Below are 18853 nucleotides of genomic sequence, written 5' to 3'. Positions count from 1 at the left end.
TTCAAAATGCTCAGCAGAGTCTGTCCTCAGAAGCACAGTCCCCTCGCGGGAACTAACCAGGGTCCATATGCTGCTCTGAGCCTTGGTTTTTTCACCTAAAAGCTAATAGGTCATGGATACCAGTAGTGAGACTGGCCTCCTTCTTCTCCATGGCTGTGGAGTATTCCATCACGTGGATGGATTCTGATTTTGTATGTATTGTCTGTTAGCAGAAAATCATGGGATTCATTTAATCTACTAACAGAAACACTGCAAGGAATAATCCTGTGTCTACTTTCACATGTGTGTGTGTGTATGTCTGTGGGATAAGTTCCTAAAAGCAAAATGGTTGCTGCTTCATATGATCCAATTTAGAGAGATCTGGTCAAGTTGATCTGCACTGAGGGTGGACAAGTTAATGGGAGTAAGAGGTGGGTTTCTGGGTTGAGATGGGGGTCAAGCAGCAGCTCATGATCTCCCCCCTTATAGAAACAAACCAAATGACTGAGGAAGGTTCCCAAGTGATCACACGTCCATCTGATGAATGAAACAACATGATCCCAAAATTCACCTATAGCACCAACGCGAAGAAACGGATATATCACAGCAATCACTTCATAAAGTAGCCTTGGTGGAAAGAAATCAAAGAACTGGATGAGGCACTGAAGCCACCTCTTGAGTTCGGCTTTCAAAGACAGAGGCAGGTGAAGGCCAGGTGGGTGGGCATTTCCAGGAGGGACCCAACATGCAAGGACTGAGGTCTGATGCTGGTTTTCTCCAGAGTCAGGAGAAATTCCCAGTAGGACCTTTCTGTTCAAAGCTCAGGGATCCAGCCTGTGTTCAGCAAACACTTGGTGCCAGGTGCTCTGATAAGATTTTACTCCTGTAAAATTTTCCACCCTCAGTGCAGATCAACTTGGTCCTAAAAGTGGACCCCAGCCCATTTATAATAGCACCAAAACCCATAAAGGAACAGCTTTAAAATATATATATATATGCAATACTTCCACACTGAAAAATACAGAACATTGCTGAGAGAAATTAAAGACGATTCAAATGAATGAAAAAATATATCATGTTTAAGGATTGGAAAGATGTCAGTTTTCTCCATATTGATTTAAAGTAATCCCAATCAGGGCTTCCCTGGTGGCACAGTGGTTGAGAGTCCGCCTGCCGACGCAGGGGACACGGGTTCGTGCCCCGGTCCGGGAGGATCCCACATGCCGCGGAGCAGCTGGGCCTGTGAGCCATGGCCGCTGAGCCTGCGCATCCGGAGCCTGTGCTCCGCAACGGGAGAGGCCACAACAGTGAGAGGCCCGCGTACCGCAAAAAAAATAATAAATAAATAAAAAATAAAGTAATCCCAATCAATAGACATGTACATGGGTGGAAGTCCGGCTATATAATTTGTGGGGCCCAGTGCAAGATCAAAATACAGGCTCCTTGTTCAAAAATCAGGGGAAAGGTGTCATTAAGCGTACTAAAATATAAATCTTTTCCTTTTCTTTCTGCTGTGCTTCTCTTGACTCATCGTGGTGATTTATATTTTCTATTTAATGTCGCTCCAAGAAAAATTAAAATTTAAACTATTAGCATTAGTTTACCATTCGTCTTTATACTGTGCAATGCCAATTAAAATTTAAACTATTAGCATTAGCTTACCATTCGTCTTTATACTGTGCAATGCCAGTTTTGAATACAAGAACATTTAACTCATCTATGAAATCCTGGAGTTTGCACGATTCCTAATTTGTCAGTGGTACAGGTGTATGTATTTTGTTCTTAACAGAATAGTGGAAACACTGCACTGCACTAATTCAGATTTGTGTGTGTGTGGCAAAGTATACGCAGCATAAAATTGACTCTTTTAACCATTTTTAAGTGATATACAGTGCCGTGGCCTTGAGTACATTCACATTGTCGTGCACCGTCACCACCATCACTCTCCAAACCTTTTTCATCTTCTGAAACTGGAAATCTGCACGTATTATACAATAATGTTTTGTGTTAGTCTTCTCAGCCTGCCATACCATAGTACCACAGACTGGGTGGTTTAAACAACAGACATTTATTTCCTCATTGTTCTGGAGGCTAGAAGTCCAAGATCAAGGTGTCTGCAGGGTTGGTGCCTTCTGAGGCATCATCTCTCCTTGACTTGTGCACGGCGGTCTTCTTGCTGTCTTCATAGGGTCTTGCCTCTTGGTGTGACCGTGCCCTAATCTCCTCTTCTTATATGGGCACCAGGCACATTGGACTAGGACCCACCCTAATGACCTCATTTTGATTTAATGATGTCTCTAAAGGTCCTGACTGGGACTTCAACATATGAATTTAGTTGGGGGGAAACAGTAGGTTCATAACGTTCCCTGTTACCTCAGCTGTTTTTTTTTTTGTTTTTTTGTTTTTTTTTTTGTGGTACGCGGGCCTCTCACTGTTGTGGCCCCTCCCGTTGCGGAGCACAGGCTCCGGACGCGCAGGCTCAGCGGCCATGGCTCACAGGCCCAGCCACTCCGCGGCATGTGAGATCTTCCCGGACCGGGGCACAAACCCGCGTCTCCTGCACTGGCAGGCGGACTCTCAACCACTGTGCCACCAGGGAAGCCCTCCGTTGTTTTTATGTCACTTCCGGATACAGGCACGTTCTGCCCACACGCTCTGCCTTCCGCTTCCTGATGAGTAAAGGAAGGATGAGAAGGGGAAGAACTCCAGGGCCCTGTCTTTCCGTTTCCTCCGAGGGCATCATTTTCAGTGTAAGCTGTTGGCTAAGGCAGGGAACTAATGTGATAAGAAAGGATGTCATAGAATTCTTCAGTCTTTTGTGTTTCTTAGAATGTCATTGCCTTCTTCCTGCGTTCAAAGCAAGTTCTGATTTGGATGAAAAGCATAGCCTTTCTGGGGGGCATTATCACTCCCCCCACTTTTTCAGTCTTAGAACACACTTAACTTTTTTTTTCTTCTACATGAGTTATTTATTTATTTATTTATATTTTTTAACATCTTTATTGGAGTATAATTGCTTTACAATGGTGTATTATTTTCTGCTTTATAACAAAGTGAATCAGTTACACATATACATATATCCCCATATCTCTTCCCTCTTGCGTCTCCCTCCCACCCACCCCTCTAGGTGGTCACAAAGCACCGAGCTGATCTCCCTGTGCTAGCGGCTGCTTCCCACTAGCTATCTATTTTATGTTTCGTAGTGTATATATGTCCATGCCACCAGATGGCTTCACAGGCGAATTCTATCAAACATTTAGAGAAGAGCTAACACCTATCCTGCTGGAACACACTTACCTTGATTCACGTTGAGTTTCACCAAACTCCCACACGTTGTGATGCTATCAGAATTCTGCCCCTGGGTCATCTTGAATGTTACATACAAAAGGGGTGGGAAGGAACAGGTGTCCATGGTGGGGGGTGGGGTGGAGAGGGGGTCTTTATTACTAAAGGGAAGTGGGGGATACTAGGAGGAGACCAGCAACCTCTCTCACAGAGAGCTTCTGACCGGACCTCTTTGGCGACATCCGACATGGAGCAGCCCCATTAGATAGAGTTTTGTGCCAAATTATTGCAGGGAAATGTCCCTCCCTTTTATTCAGACTGTACATGATCAGCGATGACTGGTCCGATGAGTCGGAACCAAGATAGATAGAACCGGTTTCATTCAGAGCCCAGTTCCGGTTCATCGCACGAACCTGAGAGTTTAATGCAATGAGACCCTCGGGAGGTGACTGCAGGCTTGGAACACCTCCCGGCCTCCAGAGACTCACTCCCCTGCCTTCAAGCAGACGCCGGAGCTGGCCCTGGCCCATTCCATCCTGGATTCCCTATCACTTGGAGCATCTTGTCTGAACCCTAGTCAAGAGCATGAGATTTCCTACATCATCAGCCCCTGAACATCCGGAATCAGAGAAGTCTGACCGATGCTGGGGAATTGATTCCCTCCGGAAAGACACGCTAATACCAGGTATAGCTCCCCTTAGCCAGCCCCAGGGCTCACCTGGGAGCAGGTGGCAGCCAGGGGAGCAGTCTCGAAGAGACCTTAATCGCTTTCTGGAGCCCAGCTTTGTTCTTTCTTATCAGAAGAGCAAAACGTCACAGCCCCGCCCAGGGCAAAGTCTTGCTTGGTGTAGCCAGCATGGACATTAATAAATTTCCACTCCCACCTATGTATCAGGCCTGGAGAGCACAAGGACTATTAACCCGGAATCTTTGTGGAACTGTAAACAAGGTGGAGTCCTAATACCCCCAGCCCCCATCCTTGTGGACCAGCCTGGGCAAACCCCATCACCCCAAGTGCATCCGACCGCCAGGGGGAGCCATGGAGCTGTGAAACGCGGCAATGCCGTTCTTGGTCTACATCCTCATGGGGGTACAGTAAGAACTGGATAGAGAGGGTAAGTGTCAGGGTCCCCGATCAGCTTCCAGAGAAGAAGGGAGTGGAATGGGAAAATAGTAATAAGATTAAGATTAACAATAGCGGGGCTTCCCTGGTGGTGCAGTGGTTAAGAATCCGCCTGCCAATGCAGGGGACACGGGTTTGAGCTCTGGTCCCGGAAGGTACCTACATGCCGCAGAGCAACTAAGCCCATGCGCCACAATACTGAGCCTGCGCTCTAGAGCCCGCGAGCTACCACTGCTGAGCCCGCGTGCCTAGAGCAACAAGAGAAGCCACCGCAATGAGAAGCCCGCGCACTGCAACGAAGATTAGCCCCCGCTCGCCACAGCTAGAGAAAGCCCATGAGCAGCAACGAAGACACAACGCAGCCAAAAATAAATAAATAAATAACTTAAAAAACAATAGCACTGTTAATAATAACAGTAATAATAATGTTATTATTTCCTATTTATCATACCTATGTAGTGAGACTATAAATCTTGAGATAGATTAGCCCCTGAGTGATAGGGTGGGAACTAGGCATCAGGAAGCAGCTGATAGTGAAAAAATATGAATAGAAAAAGTTGGGATATTCCCTGGCGGTCCAGTGGTTAGGACTCAGTGCTTTCACTGCCGTAGTGGGTTCAATCCCCAGCGGGGGAAATAAGCACAGCGCTGCCAAAAAAAAAAAAAAAAAGATGATCAGGGCAGTGGAAATCTGTGCAGTGATCCCAGTCATTCCCTGGATGAGCAGCAAAGGGCGCCCTACCAACGTTCCCCAGGGGACGTTGAGCTAGATGCACAGCTGCAAGGGTCCGGACCTCATGGAGCAGTGAGATGTGCCCAGACTCCAGTTTCTAAAGGAAAATTACCTAACCTCTGCAGGCCTCAGTGTCTTCATTTGCAAAGTGGACATCACAGCTCCTACCTGTATGAATCTGAGAACAAAAACCAGGCTGAATCAAATCATCAACAGCACCACCAAAAAAGCAAGGAGAGAGAGAGGCCCTTCCATCATATGCACCCTGAAATCCAGCCACATCTAAAGCCAGGTCAAACTGTGTCCTGAATAAAAAAAATAAAGGGGACTCAGGAGGCAGAGGCATATAAGACAGGAGCCCCAGACCTTGTGGACAAGCCAATACTTAACTCCAATCCACATTTTATCCCTCACTGTATATATTTTTGTGGGGTGGGAGGCAGGTTGGGGATTTGGAGTGTACCGTTAAAAACAGAAACAGAGCCACAGACACAGAAAACAAACTTATGGTTACCAAAGGGAAAAGGGTGTGGGTGGAGGAGAGAGGGATTAATTGGGAGTCTGAGATTAACATATACACACTACTCTCTATATAAAATAGATAACCAACAAGGACCTACAGTATAGCACTGGAAACTCTACTCAGTATTTTGTAATAACCTATAAAGGGAAAGAATCTGAAAAAGAATATATAAATCTGAATCTCTTTGTTGTACACCTGAAACTAACACAACATGGTAAGTCACCTATACTTCAATTTAAAAAACAAAAAAACCCCAGATGCTCTAGAGCAGCGGTTCCCAACCTTTTTGGCACCAGGGACCGGTTTCGTGGAAGATAATTTTTCCATGGACAGGCGCAGGGAGGGGGGATGGTTCAGGCGGTAATGAGAGAAACGGGGAGCAGTGGGGAGCAGCAGATGAAGCTTGGTTCACTCACCCGCCCTCCACTCACCTCCTGCTGTGCGACCTGGTTCCTAACAGGCCGAGGATGGGTACCGTCCACAGCCCGGGGGGTGGGGACCCCCGCTCTACAGACAGGAAGATGAGATTCAAATCTTGTCTCCAAGCAAGAGCTGGATCTGCTCTCTAGAAAGCGGGGTCATGAAATATCACCATGTGGTAATAGTCTATTATAAGTTGACAACAATTTAACCTTAATCACATAAACAAATGCTACAATTTCACCCCCAACACTTTATGTTCTTCGTGTGGCAATTTATATCTTTTTATCTTATGTATCCATTAACAAATAGTGGATAGTTACAGTTATCCTTGATAACTTTGTCTTTTACTTTCAGACTAAAATTAAAAGTGATTTACACACCACCATTGCCCTGTTACAGTATTCTGCATTTCTCTCTTTATCTGCCTTTACCAGTGAGTTTTATGCTCCCATATGCTTTCATGTTGCTCTTTACCATCCTTTCGTTTCAACTTGAAGACGTCTCTCAAGCATTTCTTGTAAGGCATTATGCTAAGTGGAATAAGCCAGTCACAAAAAGACAAATGCTTCATGGTTCCACTTATATGAAGTATCTAAAATAGTCAAATTCAGAGAAGCAGAGAATGGAGTGGTGGTTGTCAGGCGCTTGAGGGAGAGGAAATGGGGATATAAAGCTTCAGTTACGCAAGATGAATGAGTTCTAGAGATCTGCTGTACAACATAAAGCCTGTAGTTACCAGTACTGTGCACAGGTAAACTCTGGGAGGTGATGGATATTTTTCTTATTTTGACTGCAGTCCTTGTTTCACAGGTAAATGCATATGTCCAAACTCATCAAATTGTGTACATTAAATATGTCCCATGTTTATAAATTATATCATATATAAATTATATCATATATAACTATATGATATATAAATTCATATATAAATTATATCTCAATAAGCAGCTTAAAAAAAAAGAAAGAAAATGAGTTGACGTCTCTGAACCTGGTAAATGGAAAGGGCTCATTACTACTGACCTCGGCAGGCAGTCGTAAGGCTCAGAGGATCTGTTGTAGGTAAATAATTTAGAACAGTAATTAATTGACACTAAATGCTTACACTAACATGCTTCAACCATAACTGGACTACATCTGGCTAATCATACAAGTCTCAGATAACCTGTCACCTGATTCCAAAAGCTGTTGGGTTGAAGACTAGAAGTTGAGGAATCGTTACTGCCATCTGATGGCCACAACCTGAATTTCTGCCTCTGAAAATTCCCAAAGGAGGGTGGTCTCAAACAGGCAAGAATGCCCTCCCTCATCCTCTTTTGGTGAACTGCGGTTTTACAGTAGATTCTGTTTTGGCTTGCTCTGCACTAGATGGGAGGTTGGTAAAAAGTAGCATTCCAGGAACCTCTGCAGAGAGAGGAGGGCGTTTCATGGCTGCTACACAGGAAATTTTGTAACAGAACCTTACTGCACACTGATACAAACCTATGTCCTGCCTTCATACCAAACACAATTTGCTCTTCCCACCACAGTATAAACAGTAGTCTGTGTGAATCGGGCATCTCCGGGCACACGCGTACAAGGTGCTCAGAGCATGTGAAAAGCAAGAGAAACAGTTGCACGTGTTAACCTTGAGTAAAGGAGGTGCTGCCCAAAGCAAAAGCCTCCATTAAAGAAAAGATTGATGTGGGATGCAAGATCCAGAGCAGTTTTTCACTTTGAATTAGGTGGAGAGGAACAGCCTTCATCCATTTATTCAAGCGTTCTTTCATAGAAACCTGTATTGAGCTGCTGTTTGGACCACCTCTTCACGTGGGAAATCTGCAGAAGCCGAAGTTCAGGTTGTGGCCACCAGATGATAGTAATGACAGTAACGGCAGGGGGCGCGTCTATTGCAAACGCCATTCCAGGTGACCCCGCGGGTGAGTGATGTCGGCATCCTACCACCCAACATCCCACTGCACACCTGCCCCAGAATGGCGCCCAGGATTGCTCCGCCCAGCGTACCCAAAGTGGAGCTGCCATCTTCCTCCCCAAACCCACTTCTCTGCTGGGTTCCCTGTCACGCTGATGACAAGGTGGCCCCCATCTCTAAGGCCAGAAGGAAGGACGGGGTTTGCCCCCTTTCACCCCCGCTTCTCTTCTCCAGGATCCAATAATCACTAAGTGCTGTCCGTCCTTCCTCCTAAGCACAGCTCGTCCTGATGCCCGTCTCCTTCCCAACCTGACCCCAGTCGTTCCAGCAGCCTCAGCTCTTCCCTGGGTCTCTGAACCCACCCACCTCCTGCCTCCATCTCCCTGGGAAACACAGGCCTCTGGACTGTTCGCAGAGACCATGACCATCCACTTGCTGCCCAGCAGGAACAGTTGTGTTTCCTCTCCACGGCCAGAGACCAAGGTGCACACACCACCGGCTGGATTTGCAGCCCTGGCGGGCTCTGCCCTGCTGGACTCTCCACCCAGATCCCTCCTCTCCCTGCATCTCCGCACATCTCCACACCCAGCCTGGCCAGACCTCTGTGACTCTGAGACTTTGCATGTGCAGTCCCTTCCCCTGAAACATCCTTCCCTCCCCATTCCTGCCTCTCCAGGTCCTGAGCATCCTCAGGCTCAGTCTTAAATGTCACCGTGTGTGTGTGTGTGTGTGTGTGTGTGTGTTTCATTGTCTGGTTTTGGGTGGAAGAGTGGCATACACTTAATTATAGACTATTCAGCAAGTACTATTGGACATCTACTCTGTGCCCCCTTGTTGGAGGTTCCCAGGGGGCATCATTGACACAGCATCAAAAATCTCTGTCATCAAACAGAGAATAAGCTTGTGGTTACTGGGGGGCGGGGGGAGGGATGGATTGGGAGTTTGGGGTTAGCAGATGTGAACTATTATATATAGAATGGATAAACAAGGTCCTACTATACAGCACAGGGAACTATAGTCAATATACTGTGATAAACCATAATGGAAAAGAATATGAAAAAGAATATGTATTATATGTATATGAATAACTAAGCCACTTTGCTGGACAGCAGACATTAAACACAACATTGTAAATAACTATGTTTCAATAAAAAAATTTTTTTAAATCTCTGTCATCAAGAAGCTGTTCTTCTGGATATAAGAAGGATAGAAACATTAAAAAAAATAAGAAAAAATATTGAGTCTGTTTGATGGTAATATGTGTTTGGAGAAGCATCAGGCAGGGAAAGAACAGGTGACATTTGGGGGGGCAATTTTCTATTTCTGAGAGTGTGCCCGAGGTGATGTTTGAGCCAAGACTTGAAAGTGGAAGAAAGTGGGTTCTGTGTTCACCTAAGAGACAATTATCTGAAGGGCTTCCAGGCCAGTGCAAGTATCCGGAAGCCTTTGAGGAGAGCAGAGATAGGATTGAACTTTCATTTGAAAAGGATCCTCATGGAAATGCAAATCAAAACTACCATGAGGTATCGCCTTACACCAGTCAGAACGGCCATCATCAAAAAGTCTACAAATAGGGCCTCCCTGGTGGCGCAGTGGTTAAGAGTCCGCCTGCCGATGCAGGGGATGCGGGTTCGTGCCCCGGTCTGGGAGGATCCCATATGCCGCGGAGCGGCTGGGCCCGTGAGCCATGGCCGCTGGGCCTGTGCGTCCGGAGCCTGTGCTCCGCAACGGGAGAGGCCACAACAGTGAGAGGCCCACATACCGCAAAAAAAGAAAAAAAAAAAAAAAAAAGTCTACAGATAATAAATGCTGGAGAGGGTGTGGAGAAAAGGGAGCCCCTCTGCACTGTGGATGGAAATGTAAACTGGTGCGGCCACTATGGAGAACAGTATGGAGGTTCCTTAAAAAACTAAAAAGAGGGGCTTCCCTGGTGGCGCAGTGGTTGAGAGTCTGTACAAATTCATTTGTATTATTTTTTAGATTCCACATGTAAGTGGTATTATATAATGTTTGTCTCTGTCTGACTTACTTCACTTAGTATGATAATCTCTAGGTCCATCCATGTTGCTGCAAATGGCATTATTTCATTCTTTTTATGGCTAGGTAATATTCCATTATATATATTCATATATATATATATCACATCTTTATCCATTTATCTGTGGATGAACACTTAGGTTGCTTCCATGTCTTGGCTATTGTGAATAGTGCTGCTATGAACAGCACTATTGAATAACTATATGAATAACTAAGCTATAATAACTATATGAATAACAGAAACAGACTCACAGATATAGAAAACATGGTTTTCTATGGTTACCAAAGGGGAAAGGGGATGGGGGAGGGATAAATTAGGAGTTTGGGACTAACACATACACACTACTGTATATAAAATCGATAATCAACAAGGACAATGCATAGCACAGGGAACGCTACTCAATATTCTGCAATAACCTATATTGGAAAAAAATCTGAAAAAGAATAGATATATGTATATGTATAACTGAATCACCTTGCTGTACAGCTGAAACTAACACAACATTGTAAATCAACTATACTCCAATACAAAATAAAAATTAAATTAAATTGAAAAACATAATAATTTGGAGGTTCGGTAAAAAAAAAATTTCCGGTCTTCCCTGGTGGCGCAGTGGTTGAGAGTCCGCCTGCCGATGCAGGGGACACGGGTTTGTGCCCCGGTCCAGGAAGATCCCACATGCCGCGGAGCGGCTGGGCCCGTGAGGCATGGCCGCTGAGCCTGCGCGTCTGGAGCCTGTGCTCCGCAGCGGGAGAGGCCACGACAGTGAGAGGCCCGCGTACCGCAAAAAAAAAAAAAAAAAGAGTATGATACTTCCTCAAAAACTTAAATCTAGAATTAACATATGATCCTGACTTTCACTTCTGGATATCGCTCAAAGAGAACTGAGAGCAGGGACTCCAGGAGATATTTGCACACTCGTGTTCCTAGTAGCATTATTCACTATTAGCCAAATGATGGAAGCAACCCAACGGCCCCTCAACAGATGAAGGGATAAGCAAAACCATGGAATATTATTCAGCCTGAAAAAGGAGGGAATTTCTGACACTTGCTACCACATGGATGAACTTTGAGGACATTATGGTAAGTTCAACAACCTAGTGAAAAAAAGACAGACACTCCATGTTTCCACTTATATGGGGTAGCCAAAGTAGTCAAATTCCTCGAGATGGAAAATAGAACTGTGGTTGCCAGGAGCTGGCAGGGAGAAGGAATAAGGATTGGTTGTTTTATAGGTACAGAATTTCAAGGTTTTCAACTTGAAAAGAGTTATTTTTTTTACTAGATTAAAAAAAATCATACTCATGAAAAGAAAATACCCAGTATGCTACCAGGACACATGGCGATCTCACCAGTGATGCAGCTCTAAAGCCCGACAGTGCTGCCTGTTTGGGGAGGAAGTGATGGGACCGGGTGGGAGCATCTCCTGGGCAGGGACCAGGCCAGCCGTATCCCTTCTGGTCTCCAGGTCAGCAGCCCAAGATGCTCAGTGTTGGGTGAAGGAGTGAATGGATGATTGGCTGCTGCCTTCACGTCACCCAGGAGCCCCTTCTTGTCTTCTGCCCCAGACGCTCACACAGACCCTAAAGAGCCCTACATCTTGCAGGACCGACCACCCGAGGGTCTAGGTGAGGCTGTGACCCTCCAGGTCAAGACAGGAGCTGAGCGGCTCCCTGGTGTAGACAGCGGTGCTCAGACGGGAGGACCTTAGGGTGCTCACCGTGTCCTACGCCTCCGTGTCCTCAGAGGCTCTGGCGCTGGAAGGACCCACCCGAGATGGGGGGCAGGACAGGGGTCTCCTCCTTGCCTGCTCCTCTCCGGGCAGGTCTCCGGGGTCTCTGGACCGAGGGCTGTCCGTCCGCTCTGTGCGGTGGGGGTGGGGGGTGGGGGGTGGGGGGGGGTGCGGGGCGGGGATGAGCTCCGGCTCTGCACTTCCTCTTCTGTGAACAGCTGGGTCTCGAGTTCCTCCCCGCTTCCCGTGGGTCTCCCCGCAGCCTTCCCTCCCTCTCTCCTCCCCCTTCTCTTTTCACACACAGGACGCCCAGAAGCCCTCCGTCTCAGAGATGCTGCCGCTGCTGCTGTCCCTGCTGTGGGCAGGTGGGTGGGCTGCAGGGAGAGGGGTGGGCGGGGCAGGGGCTGCGGCTGATCCTCGTTCCCCCGCAGGGTCCCTGGCTCAGGACTGGAGTTACCGGCTGGAGGTGCAGGAGTCCGTGACGGTGCAGGAGGGCCTGTGTGTCCACGTGCCCTGCTCCTTCTACTACCCCCAGAGATACCGGGAGAAGTCTGTTCCAGCTCACGGCTACTGGTTCCAGGAAGGGGCCGATGAGAAGCTGGATGCCCCTGTGGCCACAAACAACCCAGATCGTAAAGTTCAGGAAGAGACCCAAGGCCGATTCCACCTCCTAGGGGACCGTGGAGACAACAGTTGCTCCCTGGACATCAGAGACGCCAGGAGGAGGGATGAAGGTTCATATTTTTTTCGTGTGGAAAGAGGAAGAACGTTACGGAGTTATAAGTTTAACCAGCTCTCCTTGCATGTGACGGGTAAGGAGTGGGGTCCGGGAGAGGCCTCAGGGGAAGGACATGGAGCCCCAGGGCAGGACTCGGATAGGACCCCCTCCTGGGAGGGGTCGGGGGTAAAGCAAGTGGGGGCTCAGGAAGAGGGGCTGGACCAAAGCCTGAAGCTTATCTCAGGGCTGCACCTCTAATCCTCCTCCTGACCCCGTCTCCCCCTCCCATCATCAGCCCTGATGCACACACCCCACATCCTCATTTCTGGGACGCTGGAGTCTGGCCGCCCCAGAAACCTGACCTGCTCTGTGCCCTGGGCCTGTGAGCGGGGCACGCCCCCCATCTTCTCCTGGATGTCAGCTGCCCTCACCTCCCTGGGCCCCAGGACCCACCTCTCCTCAGTGCTCACCATCACCCCACAGCCCCAGGACAATGGCACCAACCTCACCTGTCAGGTGAAGTTCCCCACAAGTGGTGTGATCGTGGAGAGGATCATCCAGCTCAATGTCACCTGTGAGTGCTGCACCATGACGCCCGGGGCGTGAGGGTATGGGGGCAGGTGAGTCAGGCTGGGGATGCTTGGTGTTCTTGCCCTGGAGACCCGGCTGAGGAGGAGGCCTAGAAGGACAGAAGCCCTGTCCCTCCTGCATTTCTGTGGCTTCTGGGTGTGTGTGTGCGGGATTCCTACCCTTATCTCACCCCAGTCCTCTCACGGAAGGACATTCTGTCTTCCATTCCTAGGTGCTCCACAGAGCCCAGCAAGAGATGAGTGCTTAGGGGATGGCACAGGTAAGAAGGAGCACCCCACCCATCCATGGGGCATTGGCTGGAGTGGGGTCTCTTCCAGGTTGGGTCAGAGCTGCACTTTCAGAGCTCAAATGGTGCAGGTCGGGTGTGGACACTAGAAGCCCCCATTAGGTCTCTTCCTGCAGTATCCTCCGACTCTGGTCTTGCCAATGTGACCCACACCTTCCTCCCTGCCCATTCTAGATATGGTCTTTATCTTTCTCCAGTCACCGAAGGCCTTGGGGGGGCATTTTTTAAGTAGACTTTATTTTCAGGAACAGATTTAGGTTCGTAGCAGAATTCATCAGAAGGTAAAGAGACTTCCCTTCTCCCCGCTGCACTTTCCCACACACACACGGCCTCCCCCCACCAGGGGGTACCTGTTACAACTGATGAATCTCCATTGACACATCATTTTCAACCAAAGTCCATAATTGACATTAGGGTCCACTCTTGGTGTTGTACATTTCATGGGTTTGGACAAATGTATAATGACATGTATCTGCCATTATAGTATCATACAGAATAGTTTCATTGTCCCAACATCTCTTTGGGCCATTTTCTTGACTGTCAGCCCCTCAGCCCTCACCCTGACCCCTCTCTGGAGCCCAGCGCTCCCCTCACTGCTGCATTCCCACTCGTCATAACATCTGGCCCCCCAACTGGACAGTGAGCCCCATTAGGGCTCTCTCAGCAGTGCCCACCAAACTGTTGACAGGTGATGCCCAGACGCACATCCCTTGCCCTGGGTGTTGGGGAGCCACCAGGCAGGGCCAGGAGAGCTGTCTGGGTCTGACCTGGAGGTCTGAGAAGCTTCCTGCTTCCACCTCCTTCTGAAGGCACAATAGATCACCGTGGACCCTGAGTGACAGGGTCAATAGAGGCCAGGAGAGCAGATTTAGGCACCCTCCCCGGAAGGAAGGAGAGACAAGGCCTTTCAGCATCCCACAATGCTCTCTGTCTGTCTGTCTCTCTGGAATGTCCACGGGGCACAGAGCCTCATGGCTCTGCTGTGGCCAGGTCTGGAGTCTTTTGCAGAGAGACTCTGGATGGAGAAATAGCTGACTCCACGAAGAGCTGAAGTTTGTTGGGAGTACGTGGGCTGGAGAGGAAGTGTGGCATAGACTGTGTCCTTCTGGAAAAGGCTGAGGTCCTACAAATGGTGGGGGAACCTAGGGGCTGAACCCTCGGTGGGAAGGGAGGGGCACCCCTCTCTACCTGCTGAGGAGAGGAGGAGACGTATGCCTGCTCATCAAGATTGGAATTCTCCCCAAGTCTCTCTTGTCTGCAGGAAAATCGGGGACCAGGGCAGGAGTGATTGAGGGGGCCATTGGGGGAGCTGGTGTCACCACGCTGCTTGCTCTCTGCCTCTGCCTCATCTTCTTCACGTGAGCTGGGTTGGGTGTGGGCCAGTGGAGGAGAAGAAGGGCCTGGAGGGGTTGTGAGGACCCAGAGCAAGGGTGGGGTGGTGCAGGGGTAGTGAGGATCCAGCTAGTAGACACCTAGCCAGGCATGAGTGTGTTCCCAGCCCTGGTCCCAGATCCAGAAGCCGGGAGGGAGAAGGGACCTTGTTACAGTCTTGTTATAAAGACTCCTGGGCTCCATCTACACTTCTAATTTTTATTTGTTTAATTTTTATTGGAGTAGAATTGATTTACAGTGTTGTGTTAGTTTCTGGTGTGCAGCAAAGTGAATAAGTTATGCATACGCATCTATCCACTCTTTTTTAGATTCTATTCCCATATGGGTCATTACAAAGTATTGCGTAGAGTTCCCTGTGCTATATAGTAGGTCCTTATTAGTTATCTGCTTTATATATAACAGTGTGTATATGTCAATCCCAATCTCCCAATTTATCCCACCCCTTTTCCCCCTTGGTAACCATAAGTTTGTTTTCTACGTCTGTGACTCTATTTCTGTTTTGTAAATAAGTCCATTTGTACCATTTTTTTAGATTCCACATATAAGCCATATCATATGACATTTGTCTTTCTCTGTCTGACTTACTTCACTCAGTATGACAATCTCTAGGTCCATCCATGTCACAGAAAATGTCATTATTTTGTTCTTTTTCATGGCTGAGTAATATTCTATTGTATATACGTACCACATCTTCTTTATCCATTCCTCTGTCGATGGACATTTAGGTTGCTTCCACGTCCAGGCTATTGTAAATGTGCTGCTATGAACGTTGGGGTGCATGTATCTTTTCGAATTATGGTTTTCTCTGGATATATTGGGCTCACCCTACTCTTGACCTGCGTTAGTCACTCACTCCAGCCTCAAAAGAGATAACCTGTGTCACAGACCCTAGTGTCTCCCATCAGAGTGAAGACCTACGGGAAGAAGGCAGCCAGGACTGCAGTGGGTATGGAGGACATCCACCCTGCCACAGGGTCACCTTCCCTGGTGAGTGACATGGGCATCCTGGCAATGCGGCCTGCCCTGCATGTCTCCCGGGGTGGCCCACAGCCATGCTCCATTCAGCATGTCCAGAAATGAGCTCTTTCCCTTCCTGCTTCTTTGAAAGTGTAGGATTTATTATTATTCCTGTATGTGAGGTCAACAGATCAGGAGACGATTGCCGCAAAAAAGACAGGTATTACAGTTCCCAAGAGGAGGGGGCATGCCACACCGTGCAGGGCCATGAGAGGCAGTACCAGGGTCTGTCAAGAGGCAGAGGGAGTGAGGAGGAAACCTGGGCAAGAGATTTTGTGGTTTACGTGGGAAGGAACAGGCAGGGTAAGCAGACTGAGGACTGTCTTGTTTGAATGATTTCAGAATGCTCTGGGGTGTAGGGGTTGTCTCTAGTTGTCTGGTACCTGGCCCCAGGGTGATGAGAGCAGGAGGATAATGGTCCAGAGAGTAAGAGTTTGATAAAGGAAGTGGTTTGGGCTGATCGATTTGCAATATGAAGGGCAGGCTTGCAGGCAGATCCCTTAGAATCTCTAGAAATTGACTAGCACTGGCAGGGGCAATCCCTAGAGGGTTAACAAAGCCCCAGTTGTCAAAACATCAGAAACACATGGTTAATACATCCCTAAACATACTTCTGCTGAGTTCTCCAATTCATCAATGGTACTCTTGTTCCTGATTTCCAGCCAGAGATCTAGCCCTTTCCCCCATCACCTCTTCCTGCACTGATACACTGCAAAGCATGTCTGCGTTTCTTCTAAATACAGCTTGATACAAACACTCCCTTTGAGCTGAGCTCCCCACTTAGTTCTTATCCTGCTGAAGCCTCCCCACCTTCCCCCAAACATCTGCATTACCTGCATCTGTATTACCTGCATCTGTATTACCTGCATCAAAGACAGTCGTCCCATCCTGCCCAAGTCTGAAATGCACTGTTTCTCCACACTGCCAAACAACTTGATTGACATTTAGGGCAGGAAAACCAGAGTCAGCTTTAATGCTGCACTTCACCCAAACAGGCTCGCTCAAGCAAAGTAAGCTTTTTGCATCTCAGAATCATTGCCCATCTGTCCCCTTCTCCTCACATGTCCGTATCAACCAGCCCTACTCATGCTCATCCTCTGAACCCTGACTTTCATTTATTTCTTGAGCTATGACTAATGTGGCCATCACTGAGGTTTTTGAGCAAATCCATCACCCATGCATTCACTTATTCCTTCAGCAACTATCTCCCACTTGTTGATTGTTCTGAGCATTGGGTAATACCTGCATTTTTACAGAGACATATGTTACAAGTGGAAAATGTCCCTTGCTGTCAAGGACTTACATTTATTGAGAGGGGAGTGGGGCGGTTGTGGTGAAAGCAATGAACAGGTAAGTAGTGAAAATACACAGGAAATAAGAGCTATGGAGGGAAATGCAATGGAAGAATGGGAGGGAGAGTCCTGGGGGTGGGAGTCTTTGAGAAAACACCTGCAGGAAGTGAAGGAACACAGTGTGAGCCCCTGAAAGAGAGTCGTTGAAGGGCTCTAAACAGAGGGAGCCACAGGTGCTGGGCTCAGAGGTTGGGACAAGCCTGATGCATTGGAGAGATGCATCACTTAATCATGAGGAAGCCTCCATAAAAATCCCAATAGTATGGGGTACAGGGAGCTTCTGGCTGGTGAACAAGTGGAGGTGCTGGGAGAGTGATGTGTCTGGAGAGGGGATGGAAAGTCTGTACCCCTTCCCACATACCTTGCCCTGTGTATTTCTTCATCGGACTTTTCATGCCTTCCTAAGCTCTATCCTTTTATAATAAACTAGTAATCTAGTAAGTAAACGGTTTTCCTGAGTTTTGTGAGCCACTCTAGCAAATTAATCAAACCTGAGGAGGAGGTCATAGGAACCTCTGATTTATAGCCAGTTGGTCAGAAGCACAGGTGACAACCTGGACTTGTGATTGACATCTGAAGTGGTGGGGGGGGAGGCAGTCTCATGGGCCTGAGCCCTTAACCTGTGGGATCTGACACTATCTCCAGGCAGATAGTGTCAGAATTGAGTTACATTGTAGGACACCCAGCTGGTGTGGGAGAATTCCTTGGTGTGGGGGTACAAAGAACCCACACATCTGGTGCCAGAAGTGTTGTGAGTGTGATAATAGTGTGAGAGTAAAGGAGAGACACACAGGAGAAGTGAGTTTTTCCGTAAACACCCTCCTGTGTATCCAACGTTGGGTACACAGGAAACCTCAGAGGGCCAGGAGTTGAGTTTGTGATCAATAGATGTGTGACCTTGGGAAGAACCTACCCTCTCTGAGACTTAGTTTCTCTCCCTGTAACATAGTAATATTTTCTACATAGGTCTGTGTGAGTGCTCAGCAGAACTGGAAAACAATCCATAGCATTATATTTGTTGGATGACTGAATAAATGGAACCTTCAGAAACGTTTGGTGACAAAATGGAAGAATGAATAAATGCTCTGTCCCAGAGTCAAGTTCACTTCCTGGACCCTTCTCCCCCCGAAACTACCTTGATCTGACCCCTTCCTTTGCCCTCATACAGGATCACCAGCAAGAGTCCGAGTTAGAGGATCCTCCTGACCCCACAAGCTCGGCAGGGGCCACCCCCACCTTGGAGATGGAGCAGGAACTGCATTACGCCTCCCTCACCTTTCATAGGATGCATCCTCAGGAGAGCACCCACTCAGAATACACGGAGATCAGGACCAAGTAAGGAACCAAATGCAGCATCAGCCTCAGCCAGAGCGTCCATATCCTCTACAGGAACGGGGGACCCACAGGCTAATCCTTAGAGACTTAACAACCCCATAGGTGATGGGTTTATGAACTACTGTTAGTGAGTTTCCTGCTATATTGGAAACTATCTTAGGCTTTGCATTCAGAGAGACCTGGCATCAAATCCATGCTTTTTCACTCATTAAGAGTATGATATCATACAAGACACCTTACCCCTCTACATCTTGGTTTTCTGCTTTGGTGAAATGGATGTGAGAAGTCCAGCATCACAAGGTGGTTGTGAGGATTAAACGAAAGTGCAAACTATGCAACAGAAGTCTTAATACATTGTGACCTAAGCGTACACCCTAAAAGTTGCAAGTTATGTTATATTTGGGGATCTTACTGAGG

The 18853-nt window shown here is 47.7% G+C and overlaps 1 protein-coding gene across 1 annotated transcript; it reads left to right on the top strand.

Moving 5' to 3' along the window:
- The first annotated feature begins 12058 nt into the window (after positions 1–12058).
- Positions 12059–18440, top strand: LOC132479528 (myeloid cell surface antigen CD33-like). The gene is made up of 7 exons (XM_060083050.1): positions 12059–12110; positions 12177–12557; positions 12759–13037; positions 13266–13313; positions 14602–14698; positions 15638–15719; positions 18270–18440. The coding sequence occupies exons 1-7, from the start codon at positions 12077–12079 to the stop codon at positions 18438–18440; spliced, it is 1092 nt and encodes a 363-aa protein (XP_059939033.1). The 5' UTR covers positions 12059–12076.
- The last annotated feature ends 413 nt before the right edge of the window (positions 18441–18853 follow it).

Source organism: Mesoplodon densirostris, chromosome 19, assembly GCF_025265405.1.
Source record: "Mesoplodon densirostris isolate mMesDen1 chromosome 19, mMesDen1 primary haplotype, whole genome shotgun sequence".
Classification (NCBI taxonomy): domain Eukaryota; kingdom Metazoa; phylum Chordata; class Mammalia; order Artiodactyla; family Ziphiidae; genus Mesoplodon; species Mesoplodon densirostris.
Note: the sequence above shows the minus strand (reverse complement) of the source record. Positions and strands in the feature narration are given on the sequence as shown.

Excerpts from the sequence above, each read along its gene's own strand:
- LOC132479528 (XM_060083050.1), top strand. The coding sequence starts at position 12,077 with ATGCTGCCGCTGCTGCTGTCCCTGCTGTGGGCAG. Across the intron at positions 14,699-15,637 it reads CTCTGCCTCATCTTCTTCAC|AGTGAAGACCTACGGGAAGA; the intron begins GTGAGCTGGGTT and ends GTCTCCCATCAG. Across the intron at positions 15,720-18,269 it reads CCACAGGGTCACCTTCCCTG|GATCACCAGCAAGAGTCCGA; the intron begins GTGAGTGACATG and ends GCCCTCATACAG.